Below are 18,854 nucleotides of genomic sequence, written 5' to 3' on the forward strand. Positions count from 1 at the left end.
TAACCGCTCTACCTGTGTATAGGTACGTGCATGGTATAATGTAAACAAATAGGTGACATGTAAACAAACCATTCAAATCATAGAAATGAAGTTAAATCCCTTTCGAAACAATACTAAGCCAACATAGAAAACTTTTGAATGCATATAGATGAATGAGCAAAGTAAGGTCAAGCGCCAAAACAAGGAACACAAAACAAACAAGGTCAAACCTCCAAGAACTTTGACAGATCCGCTCACCTCATAGCTCGTTTCGTCCACTTTCTTCTCTCTTGCAGCCATTTTTATCCTCTCAGGCGATGCAACACGACACCAAATGTTAGAACCGAAGTAATTTAACGCAACAGAGTGTCCGTTGAGCCATTGGGAATGTTAAATTGATATTTAAAATTGTAAAATCGTCTCAGCTGATTCTCTCTCTTGCTTCTCGAGGTCACTGATGGAGACTGTTTTTTCTTCTCCATTTTTCTCCTTATTTTGGACATTTTCTAACTCTTCTCTATTTTTAATGAATTTCTGATAGTAAGAGTTAGCCACAATTTTGATATTTTAGATTTTTGATACTATTTCAGTGGTAAATATTTTCCGTATTGTTAAAATGTCTCAGCTGATTGTCTTATTCCATTTTCGTATAATTTCCCTATATTGGATCATTTTTGTCGATATTTTATATCTAATGACTCTTTAATATTCTCATCTAGGTATTGTTTCAATATTTTGAATATTTGTCTCAATTCAGCTGGTAAATATTTTCCCAATTTTCGGTGAAATTTTTTGTAAAAAATCTACATTGCAATATGCTTATCAGTTTATCAACAGGTTTCTACTTTACCCCTAAATTACCAATAAAACCATATATTAAATGTTTAGGTGGCTGAAAAGATACAAAAGGGAAAATAAAAAGAGAATATATGAACTTGCAAGATAAATGTTTACATTCGAAATATTATTGGAACGAGTTACATGCAATATTCCCATATGAATAAATTAATCCCATATTTCTCCCTTTAGCGCAAGAAAACCGATGTAGAAAAATCGAAAATAAAATAAGAATTGATAGGAATGGAGAAAACAGGCCAGACGAGACTTAGAATTGGTGAAAATAAGTAAAAATGGAACGGAAGTTGATATCGTTAGTCTGGCGTTATCAAGTGTGTTGGAGAGACGCCCTCCGCCCTCTCCTCAAGTATTTTTCCTCGCTGAGTCGCCCCTCATGCCGCTACCACCATGATTCTCTTGGAGATTAATAACAGAATCCTTGAGGAAACGCTGACGGTGAAGATTAAGAATTCCTTAAATGGGTAAGTGAAGGAAATGGGGGTGTGATACGAGAGACCGGTACGAGGGCGAGGGAGAGGAACCATCCATCGTCTGCCTTCGAGGTCGAGTTTTAAGCTCTTACAGGAGGCGTTTTGTTGAGCAGACGATTTATTTTTTGGTGGGTACAGCCCTTTCTCTCCCACGGTGAAAAAATGAGAGGGGAATTCGCATACAGAAGCACGGGAAAAACCCATTTGCGAGGCGAGGTTGAGGAGCCATCGTCTGCCTTCGAGGTCGAGGTCGAGGTGATAGCAGTGTCTTATTTCGAGTGTTCCAGGCCCAACTTTATCGAAAGCAGTCGTTTTTAAGCCTCCTTCCACCCAGGCTGAAGAGGGAGAAGGCGAAAAAGCGGCCGAGTAACCTTGTGTGAGTCATAGCACTAGGAGGGTGATGAGCTGGGACTTCGAGAACCTCGATAGTAACAACTTCTATCTTATCTTGAAAGAAAATGTCACTCCGTCGGCGAGTGTGTCTTTGGGTGGCTTTTAGGTCGCATTTGATCGGGAAACGAGATGCGGTTTCTCGTCTCCGAGCAAGGAGCACTTGACATTTGAGTTGAGGAAAGGAAGGGGAGGCTGAGTCAGAGGGAGAAACGGCCAGAGAAAGTGAGTAATTCTGGATTAATTTGAAATGTATGGATTTATTAGCCGATTTTTCCTTTGTAAAAGACCAAAGGTATGAAATGATAAGTCACAAACACAAGATGGAGACAGCTGCTCTGCTTTTTGTGTAGAAATGAGGTATTGCTAATGTCAGCTGAACTGGGGCAAAAGGTTCAGTGAAGTGCAGTGTGTTGATTGCTTGACAAGTCTTCTGAGAAATGAAGAATAAGGAAATTTGTACTTATTTAAGAAAATTGCTTAATGATAATTAATTTTTAAACTTCTAAGAAGTACTAATCATATTTACATGCATTTTACATTACTCAGAATCCATTTTGTTGAGAGTTTTAAATGATAGATTATATAGTAGATTTGTAGTGACCTATTAACAGTGGACATGAATCTATACGCAAAATCTATACTAACACTCCATATTACCATTTTTATGTAGAGATTTGAATAAGATATGCTCACATTTTTATTATAGAAAATTAATATCTAGTGAGAATCGGGTACTTATTATCTCAAAATATGAGAGATGTCAGATGTCTTACTTAGTGGCAGATGATTTTAGATTAACCAGTGTTTTGGTACGTCGTGGGTAAAGAAGGTCTTTATATATATAGATAAAGATATAGATATAGATATATAGATATGAATTTAATGTGTCAAATGGGCTACAGTTCTTACTAATGCCATCGGTATATGTCCTGCCGCCAAGGCTTTTAGTGGTGAGGCAAAGGCTAAAATTATTTTCTGTCAAGTTAGGACTTGTAGACCTTCCAAATTATTTATTTATTCAAAATAGGAACCAGGCAAAGCTGGAGGCCGTAGTTGTTAAGGCTACAGTATTTGCTTGACACCACTGTCAGGTTAGAATTAAAGTTGTAGGCTTTCTGTTAGTGATCACAGTAAGTTTCAAGTTGATTTCGGGAGACCACAACCAATATGCTTAGTAAAAGTCCTATTTTGAAACCACGGTTAATTTGTAAGATTTACCTATCAGTGCTAGCAAAGGCCAGTAAATGTTTATCACATATATTTTTGCCAAGATAAGAGTTTATCAACCTCCCTGACAATTTATTGTTGAATAAATACAAGCCCAAGCTCTATCTTGTCAGACAACATGGTGGAGGGATTTTGGCTAGAATCCCAATATATTTAGAAAGTCTTGGCCATTTCTCGGCACTGTTTTACTAGAAGGTGAAGTAAATTCATGAAGGTACATGCACTGTCCACTGTAATTTTAAGATAAATTTGAATTGCATTTTGATAGCTTCATAAGCAATGTGTCATCAAATAATCAATTACTAGGCTTTCAGAAACTCACCTTGAATTTTTGGAACAAGTTATATTATTAATGTTATTATTGGTATGTATTTACATAAGACTGCACTAAGACAGGGTAAATCTCAGGATATTGTCAAAAAGAAAAAGAAAAACTGTACGCTGATGTATGAAGTAATTTGCATAGGCAGAGAATAAGGTTAAAATTTTCAAAAATGGGTTGCATAAAATGCCATGTGGAGACTTAAATTCAAGGTGATTGGGTGGGTGTGTGGGGCCCAGGGTTAGGAATATTTTTGGTTCATACTGCAATGTTTGCAGAATCCTAGGAGTGTCCCAAAGGTTGTTGACTGGAGTAATAGGTACTCAATGTCAGAGGGGTGCAGTCACTTTTAAAAACAGTTACCGTATTATTGACATAGTTATAACTTTAAGATTATTACTACTAGTAATAAAAATAAAAACTTCCCTTTCCAATAAATCAAGGAATAATGTAAAGAGGTGACGTTAGATAGGCTTAGTTATTACCCATAATACCATCTGTTTAAACAAAATCAAAAGCTAAAAACACAGTGACAGAGTGTGTGCGTGCATGCATGCGTGCTTGCTATAGAGGCCCTCCCTACATCAGTGGGTTAAGTTTTAAAGCTGTCGTCAAAGATCACAAGAAGTTTGACAAATAATTTAGATAGAATACAACCAAATACAATTATGAGAAAAGGGTTCCATTTGAAAGTCAGTGGATCAATTAGCAAGACTTACTGCAACTAAAAAATGAAAGCCTGGTGGAGTGGATTTTCTGAACCAGTGAAAAATTATCATAGTTATATTCAGAGTAAATAGTATGGGCTAATGATGGTGCCTGAGCCTGGTAAGCTGCTTTCACTCAAAATAATAACTGCTATTGTCAAATTTGTGTCAAATTAGTGTACCTCCTGTTGTGTTATATTTTTTGCACAAGATCTGTTTACTGTAACCAAGTACTTGAATTTAATAATTTTATTTCTGATCTAAATGAAGTTAAAAAAAAGCATATATTTGACAACTAAGCTCCACTTTTTTATTGTAAAACCAGATATGTCATTGATATGTATACAACTTAAAGGCTTGGCAGTGTTATATAGCTTGTTTTATTTTTGCTAGTAATTTCTTATTGTAAAGGTGTCCAAATCTACGTGAAAAAAATCCTAGATGGAGTAATAAGGTTTTTCAGTAACCAGGATACTTTGTATATACTTAGGCAATGGATTTTATTTCTATTAATTATTGTTTCCTAATCACTATTATTACAAGGTATTGTTAATGTGGTTAGGTTGCAGCATTGAGTTTCGGACTACAGCATATGTGCAATTGGCATAAAGCACAGACCATGGCTCTTGATAATTATAATTTGTCCTCTGTGGCATTCTAGAATACAAGTTAGACACGATAAATAACTTTATTCAATTTCCTTTGTTTCTAACTACAGGTTTTGCATTTTATCTTCATACTCATTTAATACCCTTTTAGTTATTTATAAAGATTTTCTGTTTATTAATGAACTTTGACCAATTATTCTTCACAAGTAAGATTAAAACATCTTCACACTTGATTTAATGTATAACAAGTTGAGGTGTAATTCTATGACTTTGAAAGTGAGATTCTTCACTACATTATAAATTCCAAAGTTAGATAATCATGTTGCTGGATATACCTTTACATCTATTTGATATATGTTATATGTATTCATAGCTAGCTAACTATTTCAGGCCAAAAACTGGGACCTGAAGATTGTGACAAATTAGGCATTTTGCTTTATATGTTTTATATTTAAATTGTTTTTATGTTGTATTCATTTATGATTGTGGGTTACTTGAAGGCTAATTGAGAGCATCAGAAGTATTTCTATAATTTTCATTAGTTAGGTTTCAATATATTACCTTCATATTAGGTAAAAGTAGTTATATGAATGTATAAAGGGAGAGAGAGAAACAGACAGAGAGAGGTGATACATAAATTTATTTATTGAAATATAGATAGATAGAATTGAGATTGTGAATTATGAAGAGCAAAGGTCATCACTATGTAGTGACTCCAGTCTCACTGATAAGATATCATAATCGCATTTTAAAATTTGTTTGCTTGTTTTCCCCATCCCATCAAGTGGCTAAAAGGATGGCCAAATATTAATTAACCTCTCTTAGGAGACTATGTAGCTGCTAATACTGTAGTATTATGGTGATAGATAAGGTTAGTAGAGGTATCCAGTCTTAGCCTGTTTAATTTTCTTGTTATAGTGTATCTGAAGAGTTTCTGCAGATTTTGATACTTCAAGGGACTTCCTTTTTGTTAGAAAAGTATCTAGACTTTTTGAAAATAAAACCCTTTTTTCATATTCATCTGTCTCTTGAGAACAATGAATTTGTGCTGCAGATGTATACACTCTTGGGAGTTGCCTTTAGTTGTATCTGCTCCCACAAAGCAAGGGAATGCTTGGTAAGATTAGAGCAGCCGGTATTGGATCAATCAGCAACTTAGGTGGGAGCACATTCTACAGTATTATCAGTAGAAATCCTGTCATCTTGAATATGGTTTGATGTAACTACAAACTAGGAGAAAATTGTGATATGCTTGTGAGAAGTACATCACTTTCAAGACCTCATTAATAGTCTTAAGATCTACAAGGTCTCTTTTTAGAATTTATTCCGTAGAAGATATTTATGTTGAATTTGTTGATTTATGTATGCACAGAAAGTATGTCACTCAAATTATTGTTTCATTTGATGTATATATATCATGAGTTCATTATTGAAAACCTACTTTCTAATATGCCTAATCTTCAGAAAAAGGATATTAAGATGGCAGAAAGGGTTTCATTATCAAATCTAAATAGTTAACTCACTAACTGCTACCACCAGGAAGAGGTATCCATTGTGCTATATAGATTGCTAATTGTATTCTGAAAAGATAAGATATTTTAGTTTAGTTTTTCATTATGTATATTGAATTTAAGGTCTTTTATGCAGAGTATTGCTTAATCCTTCTTTTTTCTGCTAAACCTTACAGTTCGGCTTTTAGACTTTTTGACTTGCCTCCAGAGATAGCTGTAATGTCTATACAAGAGAATATTGTTATTGAATGTTATTAATGACTTGCTTAAAATGGTAAAGATTTATGGTTTAATGTCCATCTTAATTATTTTTTAGGATTTATTATTTTTCTATTCTCCATTCTTAATAAATTCTGTTATAACAAGTGTAGTCTTTACAGCCTTTAGTGATTACAAGAAAACCCATTTTATTAGAGTTACCATTCTGAAATGACCTTGCTATTTTAACATTAAGGTTTAGGGAGTCTAGGAAATCTAGTTCTTTATTGAAAAATGAATGTAAATACTCCATGATTACAGGAGTTTTTATAGTAAGCTGAGTTGGGAAATGGATAACAATAGTCATTACAGATGTTATTTCCTTGTATTCATTACAGCCTTTCACTAGCATTATCTAGTCTCTTGTGTCTAATTCCACCATTGTTCTATAAAAGTATAACCCTATAATTTCCCAATTGGCCTAAAAAACACTTTCTGCAATATTCCTTACTCTAAGCTAACAAAGGATTGCAGTGTAACTTCCTAGAATTTTGTACTAGTAGTGTTATCATCATTATTATTTGGAAACACTAAACATTCTTTTCTGTTGTTGCTTTCACCTTGTTTTTCTCTTTCATTGTTTCTTTCTTTCACTCTCCCATTCTCTCTTTTCATTATTTTTGTTCTTTTGTGTGCATTCTTATTAAACATAAAAAGAAGAGTGAATAGAACTTTAAAAACAGCCATTTCTGTTGGAACTAATTTGTAAATTAGATTTGACATTTGGTACAAGTTTAGCATTTTATTATATAGGCCTGGAATGCATAAGAAATATCTTTACTGATTGATATTTATATTAGAAGTGGAAATGAGAAAAATGTACAGTAAATATGGAAAGAGTCACTTCATAAATAAATATAATCTAACCAATCCACTCGCTGCAGTAATAAATTTTGAATATATATAACTGCAGTAACCCTGATTTCATTTTCTTCTTCTTTACAGCAACAAACCAGAGTCCATTGACGTAACTATAGCAGACTTCGATAGTGTGTTATATCATCTATCAAACATCAATGGTGATAGGACAAAAATACGGGTAAGTAGTGACACTTTTGAGCTTCCAGCTTTAGTACTGGACGGGCAATTTCAAGTTATGGAAATCCTTTCTGTGTGCGCCCCCCCCCCCCCCTCATCCATTTATTAAGAAAATCAGCTTTGTGTTATTGGAATAATTTGTTTTGTTATATCTATTTTTTGTCCCAACTAATGTCTGTTTTAGAAAGCCAGAATGCTGTATATATTTTTTTTGTTTCTCTGTATTCAAGTTTCAGCTTATTCGGTTTTCGCTTCCTTCTCCCAAACAGATAAGCATCTCTTTAAAGTTCTACAAGGAGCTCCAGGAACATGGGGCGGACGAACTCGTACAGCAGGAGTACGGCACCCTGCTCATGTCGGAGCCTGAGTCAGGCTTCAACGTCTCCTTGCTCTTGGACCTGGAGAAGTTGCCCGAAGACTGGCAAGTGCTGGTCAAGAAGATTGGTCTCCTCAAGAGGAACTGCTTTGCGTCAGTCTTCCAGAAGTATTTTGAGTTCCAGGAGCAGGGTGTTGAAGATGGCCAGAGGAGGGCTGTTATACATTACAGAGATGAGGAAACTATGTAAGTATAATTGTATGACTTTTGAGCTTTTATCTCACTGTGGTGTTTGTTTATATATTAGTATGTGGGTGTGTGTGTCTTTATTCCTCTCTTTCTCCCTCCCTCTCAGTCTTTCTTCTACCCTCTCTTTCTTTCTCCCTCCCTCTTTTTCTTTCTCCTTCCCCCTTTCTCTTTCTCCTTCTCCCCCTTCCCCCTTTCCCTCTCTCTCTCTCTCTCTCTCCTCTCTCTCTCTCTCTCTCTCTCTCTCTCTCTCTCTCTCTCTCTCTCTCTCTCTCTCTCTCTCTCTCTCTCTCTCTCTCTCTCTCTTTCTCTCTCTTCCCCCCCCCCCCCCTTCCACTTTCTCTTCCTTCCTTGCCCATCTTTCCTTTCTCTCCTTCACTTTCCACTCTCAAATCTTTGATTGTCAGTGGGAGGTGTTCCACAAGCTTTTACAATGCATACCTTAACATTTTAATTTTTTCCTCCATTATGTCAACTATCACGTTCTATCACATGCGTGTAATGTATATTTAACTTATTCAGTAAGGGCTCATAATAATCACTATTGGTGTGTAATCATCCAGAATTCCCAACATAGGCTTCACCTCATAAAATAAAAAGGTATGCTTCTTGCAGATCAAAATATGTATACATTCTGCACTGTAATGTTATTGTTCTGCTGCTAAAAAAATTGTTGCCAATTAGTTTTTGCTTTATTTCTATTTATCTATATATTGAAAAACAAATTTGAATATTATTTTAAACATTTTAGCTTTTAGAAAGGTTTGAGTTTCATTATCTAAGATATAACACCAATAAACAAATGCTTTTGTAAAAGAGAATAAATATGTTTCTTACATTGTTTTCACCTATTTATTGAACAAGCTCATCCATTTTTTGCAGGTATGTAGAAGCCAAGTCAGACAGAGTGACGGTGGTATTCAGTACAATCTTTAAGGATCCTGATGATGTAATTATTGGCAAAGTGTTTATGCAAGAATTCAAGGAAGGCAAGAGAGGGAGTCAAACAGGTAAGTCCATTTCTTTTGGTGTATTTAGATATTTCTTATTAATGGCCGAAGTATTTAGGAAATAGGTTCATTTTGGTTGAGGTCAATTCTACCTTTTAACCCCATGCCACCAGGCATGGCATGTGATTATATGCCATGCCCACTGTAAGTTTACTCTATAAATTCTTGTTTAACATAGATGGCTACACTTGTACTAAGGCACCAATGAACCAATTATGAGTACTACTTGTCTCGCCCAATTACACTTTTCCTTGATTTATGAAAATATTTTACATTATCTTATTTTGCTGTTACTAATATTTATAACATTATAGCAATTATAATGTCTATAATAAAAATAACATCATCGATATTCATTAGTAAAAAAAAAAATGTTTATCAAGGAAAGGTGAAATCAAGTAAGGTCACAAGGTCTACTAATTGACTCCTTTGTGGCTAAGCACTAGCAGAGCCATCTATGTGCAGAGACATTACACAAAACAAATAAAACAAAAAAAATAATGAGCACTATGGAATAAGATTGTATTAGTGTTTTAGTCTTGACTCTGATATTGTTTTATTAAATGGAGAGCACAAAGCCTCTTTATTATCAACATCAGATAAAGAAGGCATCCTCCTGCCAGCTGATAAAGTAGATAAGGAGAGATAGTGATGACTCAGGCCTTCATTGTTCCATACCTGTGAACTGAAGAGGACAGAGGAGGGTGGGAAAGAGGAGAAACAAATTAGAACATTTATAAAAGACATAATGGTTTGATTTTACCTATATGGCATATTTCAACATTTTCTCTCAATTAACCCATTCACCCCATGTGGCAAGAATACATGCCATGCCCACTGCAATACATGTTTATTTATTGTATTTACACATTGGTGGTTCTACAAGTTCTTAATCACCAAATAGCCAGTTACTAGAAATTACCTATCTCACCTGTTTACCCTTTTCTTTCACTTTAAGAAAGGGTCTTTTGTATCATTTCATTGTCTAAAATAGTTTAATGACAAATTAATAATCATAACATCAATAACAATAATAAAATTATCAATAGCAATAGTATTAATAAGAAAAACATATTTTCCTGCCAATTCAAGGAATGGGAAAATCAGGATCGGTAAATAGACTCCTTGCCGGCTGAGCATATGTGGAGCCATCTGTATGTAACAAAATTCACCAAAAACTACAGGGGACAGAACATAAATCCGGGGTGAACGGGTTAAGGAAAAGGACTTTTACCTGATTTTAGTGAATTAGCCAGAAAATTCTCATCCAAAGACATTTTATGAATGCTTTTATCATGTCTTCTTCCTGTATCTTTCTGTATGTTACCCTAAGATTTTCATAAATACACATTCATTACTTCATTTATGTTTTTATTGCTTAGATCTGATTATGTTAATAGAATTTGAAAAGGGTGTTTAGATTTTTATTTCATATTACTGCATCATAAAGTATATTTCCTCATGGTTATCCTGTACACTTACACACTTATTGCACCAAGTGACAAGTTTATGAATTACCACAATTCAAACTTACCATCAGCTTGTCTTATTGGGACTGAAAAGGTCCACTCCTTATTGAGTTCATGGGCCAAGGAGCCAGATTAAACACTGTTGCTTATTTGGCAACCCTATAGCAATTGTGATGGGCCAAATGAAACAACTGGACAGTCTTGGGTGAGAAGTTTTGGTTCATCCTCAGCTTATACCCAGCCCATAGTGACTTTCACTCACAAAACTGTGCTTGAGCAAGAACTGAAAGAAGTCACATGGTTTCTAAAAGAGCTGTCAGTAGATGTATGTGATAGGGAAACCAATAACCTGTCACACCATCTTGTAAGTACCTAAATACCCACAGTGATTATGTGAAAAAAAAAACTATACATGTGATGTAAAACATGCAACACGTAATTCTGCCGATTAATTCATATATGTATGAATTATGATTTAATGATACTGAGATCTCATTATCCTGGTTGTCAGAATTATTTAGTGGGATGTGAATTATCCCATTGGATCTAGTTGCCTCATTCGCGGAGTTTGTGGCTTGTAGACCACAAACACTCATTTGTTACGGTCTTATCTTTTTCTGTATAAGCATTTTTTACCTCTTAGCCATTTTCCAAGGTCTGTATTTGTCATTTGATACACTATGTGAAGATGGTAATAGAATGTTTTCCTTGCATAGACTCCATATCCTATCCCTAATTAGTCTAAAACTCATTCATAATATTAGATTTTCTGTAATACACCCAGGGCTGCAGGTCACAATAGGCAATAACAGGATCCTGATCATGGAAATAGCCATGGGTTACAGATCGTACATTCCACACTTGTTTATCCAAGGGGGTTATGGTTTAAGAATTTCACATGAATTGTAGTTATGTAACAACTAAATGTCTTATAGTTTTAAAGTTATTGATATAAACATTGATACTATTAAGAGAATATTTGTAAGTGGAAGTGAAATTAATCTATAATGGATATTCAGTGGTTCAGCCATCAGTAAACTTTCATTTGTCTTACTTTTCAGCACCACATGTATTATTCTCTCACAAGGAGCCCCCACTAGAACTTCAGGACTCTGGGGCCAGAGTAGGAGAAAATATTGGATATATCACATTTGGTAAGTAATATAGCCCTTATACATAACTAATAGTAGACTATGTGAGAAAATAATTCTGTAATTTTTGTGAGACATGGTCATGGGATCTCTTTTTAATGTTTTGAGAGGGCCTCACAATATCAAAATTGTGATTTTTTTTATTGTGTATTGGATAATGAATCCAGCATTTCCACTAGAGTAGACTCTCCCTAGAAAAAAAATAAAAACAACTGATAAAATCCTAATTCAGGTGTGGATATCCACTGTTGAGATCAAAGGAATTTCATCTTAAATTTGGAAGATTAGACATCTGTTAGTCAAAATTTAACATCACTTATGCTGAAACTATTTCCTTTACAGTATTATTCCCACGGCACACCTGTAAGGCTGCAAGAGACAACACCATAAACCTGATTCACATATTCCGGGACTACCTTCACTACCACATCAAGTGTAGCAAGGCATATATTCACACTCGTATGCGCGCCAAGACCAGCGACTTCCTTAAAGTTCTCAACAGAGCGCGCCCTGAACCGAGCAAAGCATCAGGGGACAAGAAAACTGCAACGTAAGTGGAGACAGAATTCTCACTGTATATTTTGCCATTCAACCATCAAAGAGTCAGTGCAGTTTGAGGTGCTTAAGAGAATGTGGAAACCTAGTGATACAAATTTTTCTATATGGTTGAAAAGTCTGTGTTTCTGTTTTTTCAGCGTCAGCTTTGATCACTCACCAAAAAAGATATAATTAGTTATAGAATGAATTGTGTGTCTGTACATGCATGTATGTGTTCAGGCAATCTAATGCAGTAATATTTTAGTTGCATTATTCAACCTCATTGGCAACAAATCAAACTTTTGGATAAACTTGAGTGAGGATGGGTATGTGTTAGTGTTCACCACTGGGGAAATGCTGGAGCTCTGAACAGATTAGTTCCAGCATTATGACTAATTTCAACATGTAACCCAATGCCGACGGGCATGACATGTATGTATGTGCCATGCCCACTGTGAGTTACTTATTTAATTGTTTTTACACATAGATAGCTACATTTGTACTAAGTCACAAATGAGCCAATTCCAAGCACTGCCTGTCTCGCCCATTTACCCTTTTCTTTGATCTACGAAAATATTTTATCTTGTTTTGCTGTTACTAATGTTTATAACATTATAGTAATTATAATGTTTATAATAAAAAATTATACCATCGATATTCATAGCACTAATAATAAATACATTTTTCCCGCCAATTCAAATTAGGTAAGGTCACAAGGTCTACTAATTGACTCCTTTGTGGCTAAGCACTAGCAGAGCCATCTATGAGCAGAGACATTTCACAAAAAAATATAAAAATGAGCACAGAAAAATGCTGTGTTCATCTTTTTCCTTTTTTTGTGAGAGAGAGAGAGAGAGAGAGAGAGAGAGAGAGAGAGAGAGAGAGAGAGAGAGAGAGAGAGAGAGAGAGAGAGAGAGAGAGAGAGAGAGAGAGGAGAGAGAGAGAGAGAGAGATGGGGAGGGAGAGAGAGAGAGAGAGAGATGGGGAGGGAGAGAGAGAGAGAGAGATGGGGAGGGAGAGAGAGAGAGAGAGAGAGAGAGGAGAGAGAGAGAGAGAGAGAGAGAGAGAGAGAGAGAGAGAGAGAGAGAGATGGGGAGGGAGAGAGAGAGAGAGAGATAGATGGGGAGGGAGAGAGAGAGAGAGAGATAGATGGGGAGGGAGAGAGAGAGAGAGAAAGAGATGGGGAGGGAGAGAGAGAGAGAGAAAGAGATGGGGAGGGAGAGAGAGAGAGAGAGAGAGAGAGAGAGAGAGAGAGAGAGAGAGAGAGAGAGAGAGAGAGAGAGAGAGAGAGATGGGGAGGGAGAGAGAGAGATATGTCTGCATATAGATGCCTCTGCTAGTGCTTAGCCACAGGAGTCAATTAGTAGACCTTGTGACCATACCTGATTTCACCTTTCCCTGAATTGGAGGGAAAAACATTTTTTTTTACTACTGTTATGAATATTAACCCCTTCCCGACGGGTCACGCCTATAGGCGTCAAAACAAACAGCTCGAAATGTGGCGTGTGGCTGTACGCCGCGGCAGCGCGCCAAAGCGCTCCGGGGCAGTGATTTGGCTTGATGTACCGAACTCACGCTCCCAAAGTCAGCGCGTTGCCGTGGTTCGCCCGTGCGTAGAGTTTTTTTTTTTTTAAGTTTTCTACACCTGTCTCCAAGGGGTTAATGTTGTTATTTTTAGTATAGACATTATAATTACTATAATGTTAAAAGATATCAGCAATAGCAATATAAGATAATGTAAACTCAAGGAAAAGGGTAAACAGGCGAGACAGGCAGTAATCGTAATTGGCTCATTGGTGACTTACTACAAGTGTAGCCATCTATGTATAAACTCAGAGGTCATGGCATGTACATACATGCCATGCCCGGGGGTATTGGTTTAATCTGAGGTCTTTTTAAATATGTTCATTCTTGAACAATTACATAACCTCAGCTATGATGTTTCCACATCATTCTTCACTGCTCGTATCATAATAAAGTGTTACCTGTGTCTGTGGCATGATTGCACCTTCTCCAGTACCACTGGGCAAATGTCTTTTTTTCTTTACATTTCCTTCTATTTTTGATATTGTGTGCTGTTTTCAGTGGGATGGTGCCTGTTATTTAGTGTAAAACAAATCATTTGATGGTAGAGTGAGACAACTGCTATAGACACACAGTAGCCTGATATTTTTGTAATAATGAAATGGGTATAATTGTTTCATTATTGTCTAAATTTGTCTCATTTGTACTAAACATTTCATTGGTACAGCCTGTGTTTGATGTTCATCATGATAAAACCTATTTTCTTTCCACAACTGTGATACTAATCACATCTTCTTCCATTACAGGGGCCGGGCATTCATGCGTGCCAACTGATAGTGGATATTGTGTGGTATACTGTTAAGCCTCAACTTGATTGATATCTCCACCTTTGCTGTGATTGGCTGCTGGGAGAGTCAAAGGGCATGGTGTGTAGCAGTGGTTTAGCTCCATTAGTGCTAGAACTCTCTCTCTTGCTCATAGGTTGGTTCGACCCCACTGATTTCATCAAGCAGAACTCATTGTTGTTGAACGAGTGACCTCTGTACGAAGGTGCTGGACTCGAGTACGGCCAATACTTGTACTTGTGTTTTTCTCCTTTTTTTTCTCTCTCTCTCTCCTGTTTTATGGTTTTATTGCACAAAAAATATGAAAATTAGAGATGCATTAGCTGCTATTCAATGGCCATGCATACTACCATGTTTCTAAACGGAAGAAAGCTTTGGCTACTTTGTGTCTTGCTAACTAAAGAACTGATTGTTAGAAATGAGATGTAAGAAGAAAACTTGATTATCCAGCAGGATTCATGTCAGTGTTGTTAGATACAATTTTATGCTGGAGATTAGTTAAGAATAAAATTTGACTTGCCAGGTTTTTCAATTAATAAGCTGTGAAGAAAAATGAAAAATAAAAGTTTTAGCCTCAGCTTTTTTATCGTTTATGGACATAGCAATCTATATAACCTGGGCAAACCGCTGCTGTCGTCGTCCGTCTCTTCCCTGTGGCCATAATCTTCTTTCTTCCAATATTAGGAGCCAATATGGGGACTATTGCCAGGATGGGGGTCGTAGTTTTAGAATTTGAGGACGTGCGAAAGATGTCAGGGCACGACTGCCAACCACCAAAGCTGTAATAGGTTTAGTTAATGCTTGTTGATGCTCATGCAACTAAACCCATGACCCCTGGTTCATCAAAAGCTAGGAGTTACCTCATGGTTTTGTTTTTGTTTTTATTTTTTTTTTTTGTTTTCTACATGTACAGTCCAGGCTGATGATGAGCCAGGATTAATATCAAATTAACAAAGAAGAAAAGTGTTCTTTGACTGGTGTTGTCAGCCTTTTATGCCTGTCAGTCAGGAACAGAAGAAACTTTCCAGTATTTATTCTCAATGCCTTGGCTAGAGTAACCATTTTCTTCTTTGATTACAATTGGAAGAAAAATAATTTTATATAGTAAGGTGATATCTCCACTTTGATTTCTCGGTGTTTACAAATATTTAAAATTAGAAAAAAAAAACACTATTATCTCCAATCCTGGGTCAAGGGTAAATAATGGCAGATCCTGAGCATTTCACACAATCAATTGTTGGTAGGTGTGTGGGGTGACCTTAAAGTAATTTCATACTTTTGAAGTTATTTGTTGAGACACTGATAAATCCTACTGTATTAATACTGTTGATGATGCTTATATGCCATACAACATTTCCAGAGTGTTGTGTGCTGCCCTTTTCATGGTTACTACTTTTATCTTTGTCTTCCTTTTATTTGGTTTGTGTTTTTTTTCCTTTCCTTATTTTGCCAGTGTCACTGCTCACTTTCTTACGTTTTTTCTACCGTTGTTGTCTTTTTTTTTTCTTCTGTTTCGTCATTGGTAATGCAAATACTGGTCTCTCTTCCTGCATTCCCACGCATTATACTAGATTTAGTTGAATGTCCCTGATCCTACCAACCTTGCCCTAGTTCTCTTCCTCTTTCCTATCTATTCTGTTAAACAAAAGGAAATGATGAAATGAATAGGAAAAAAAATATATGATCAGCAATGACAGTGATTGTTGAGATCCCCCTACCTTGCTTATTTATGTCTTTGAGGGAACTGTTAAATAGAATGGTGAACATTTGTAAATATTTTAGTAAGATGAAAGAAATTATTATGGTTTTGCCCTAGATTCATCTGACCTTTCTTGTTTATTTTATTTTTTTCTTAATATGGATAAGGGTGCCTTCCCTCATTAAGAGTTCATTTACCCTCTTCATCCATTGTGGGAAGATGATGTGATAAGTGGCAACTGAAGCAAATTAGTTGTTCTAAAGGGTGACAGTGCTTTTTTTCAAGCACAGGAGATACAGGTACTCAAAGTGCCTCAGTTAGTATGAACTACTGTTGCGTTTGGCATAACTTTCTCATTGAGGATGTTTGTTGTAAAGGTGAATTTCCCTATTTGTTAATGAGTAATTTATCCCTTCTTGAGAGAAGAGTGTGCGTGTGCAAATGATTTCCCCCATATAACATTCCTAACATTTTGTGCCATTGTTGTCTTCATCATCATTTTAGCCTGACAATAGTCTCATTTTCTTGTCTTTTTTACACTTTTTGGAATAGTTTAGTCGTAAAATATCAAATATCAGTGAAGGGATAACTCGTTTAATTAGTAAGGCCTTTAAGTAAGTGCATCAGCCTCGGTGGGAAAATTAAACAGCAGACGGCAAATGGTCTTAGTTATACTGACCGGAAAGGGATTTTCCGCTGTAATGAGGGAAGGCATCCCTGTTACCCTAATATTCCGAGTGACTTGTGTTGTTGTTAGTTGATTTTGGGTATGATTGTGTACCATGCAGGTTGGATGCGCTTGGTGATCTCTTTCCACAGAAATAGTGAGTGTGCGTGTGAGGCATTTGGGCGTGATTGGATTTCCGAGTCTAAAGAAAGTGGGTGTTTTCCTCCTGCCCCTTCCCTTCTCCACCTGTTCTGTCTTTGCTATTAAATCTTTCACTCGTCCTCTCAATCCGTTTCAAAACACCCGTTCTTTGGGATACCAGTGACCACAATCCAAGTTTTGCTTTGCTGTGTAATTGTGCATACATTTTTTATGCTTCTCTGGGGGGGTGGGTTTACACCTGCTTGTCACTTCTGCCTCCTTTTTTGCACCTGAGAGGATGTTATTAATGTTGTTTTGCTGCTACAAGGGTCTTTCCAGGATCACCACACCATAACCCCATAATTACGCCACTCGTGTCACCTTGACAGTTGGTGTCCTTGGCAGGTTTATCTTGCTTCATGGGTTTCATGAACTGAAAGAGTTTGTTGATACAGATTGCATTGGTATTGTTTATATGTATATTTTTTTTTATTTATATTTTTTCTCTCTTTTCCCTGCCTATAGTATATATATATATTTTGATTTTGTTTTTGTTTTTTATTTTACCTGAGGAAAAAAGGGGATAATAGTATTAAAATAAACCCTGTGATGAATGTTTGTCATAATAGTTTTTTTGTTATTGTTGTAGTTAAACTTAGTCCAGTGCAATGACAGAGCCTTGGTTTTCCTTTCCTTGTGTAAAGTTTTTATTTAGTTTTTCTCATTTTTTTCCTTATGTTTTCACTTACCCCCTTTGAGAAAGAATAGACCAGCGCCTCTGTAATGCAATTGCCTGACAGATAAAAAAGGAATCAAGGAGAATTTCATTATTCAGTGTTGATTTGTGATTATTTCTTTTCATTTAATTTCTCTTCTTTAATAGATATTCATGTTAGAAATGTTTTTGAGCCTAGACTCTGAAGTATTCTGTATAGGTGTATATTTTATTTAATTTGTCCCTTTTATTTACCCTTATTCTTTCATTATAAAGAGGGCCATTCCATTATTTGCAGACCTTTACAGAATTCCTTAGAGCTTTAGGGTCATTGTGGGAGAGTTAATTATTGTAACTAGACCCGTTCTAGCTGGTCTTACAAACTTAGCATGGTTATTTGATTGAAATGTTTTTCTTTCTTTTCTTTTTCATTTTGTAGTATTTATCCTGAGATATTGTAGCTCTCTTTCACAACCTGCTAAATGCGATTGAACAATATTTTGAACCTGATTTGCATTTCACTGCCAAATAACTAAATCTTAGTGATTATTACACAGGATTTCGTCATGTGCAATTCCACTTTGGCAGCATTGATTATCAGACCAAGTCTCGCAAGTTCCTTAATTTATCATATACTTTTTTTTTTCTCTTTTTTTTTTTTTTTTGAAAGTGCATCTTTTAATTTACTAATCTTGCACATTTATATTACAACTGATGTAAAACTTTTAACTCTTTAACAAAGCTCAACTCTGTCTCCATTATGTCCAATATTTGCTGCTTAAAGTGGGAAAAATGAGATGGTTGAGTGTAAAGCTCTCGGTGAAAAACGCCTGAAATTAATGTATAAGGAACATCTTTGAACAGTTAGCAGAAGTTTGGTACTTGTGTTTTGTGTTCTTCACTATATATTTATTGATTTTGTTGTTTTCTCATGTTGTTATTCTTATGAAATACATAGCTTCATTGTAAGCCACTTAGTTTTTCTCATTTAAAGACTACCAAAGTTAGAACTATTACTTTTAGTTCCCTCTTGTGTTAATGCAAAAGAAAAAAAAAAAGTGTCATATTGTGATGAACATTTTCAGATTTTATTCTATTAAAAGTATTGACTGTACAGTGAAAATTTAGTTGACTAATTCAAATTTACACTTAAAATAGTAAGA

At 35.7% G+C, this 18,854-nt stretch overlaps 1 protein-coding gene across 1 annotated transcript in view; it reads left to right on the forward strand.

Moving 5' to 3' along the window:
* The first annotated feature begins 1,144 nt into the window (after positions 1-1,144).
* The window catches only part of LOC125040572 (probable actin-related protein 2/3 complex subunit 2), an 18,108-nt gene continuing 398 nt past the window's right edge, over positions 1,145-18,854 (forward strand). The window contains exons 1-7 of the mRNA XM_047635186.1: positions 1,145-1,298; positions 7,279-7,372; positions 7,641-7,933; positions 8,816-8,943; positions 11,474-11,566; positions 11,906-12,113; positions 14,431-18,854. The exon at positions 14,431-18,854 is cut by the window's right edge and continues 398 nt beyond it. Coding sequence (XP_047491142.1) covers positions 1,225-1,298; positions 7,279-7,372; positions 7,641-7,933; positions 8,816-8,943; positions 11,474-11,566; positions 11,906-12,113; positions 14,431-14,458 — 918 coding nt within the window. The 5' untranslated portion in view covers positions 1,145-1,224 and the 3' untranslated portion in view covers positions 14,459-18,854. The remainder of the gene's footprint in view (positions 1,299-7,278; positions 7,373-7,640; positions 7,934-8,815; positions 8,944-11,473; positions 11,567-11,905; positions 12,114-14,430) is intronic.

Source organism: Penaeus chinensis, chromosome 29 (genome assembly GCF_019202785.1).
Source record: "Penaeus chinensis breed Huanghai No. 1 chromosome 29, ASM1920278v2, whole genome shotgun sequence".
Lineage (NCBI taxonomy): Eukaryota > Metazoa > Arthropoda > Malacostraca > Decapoda > Penaeidae > Penaeus > Penaeus chinensis.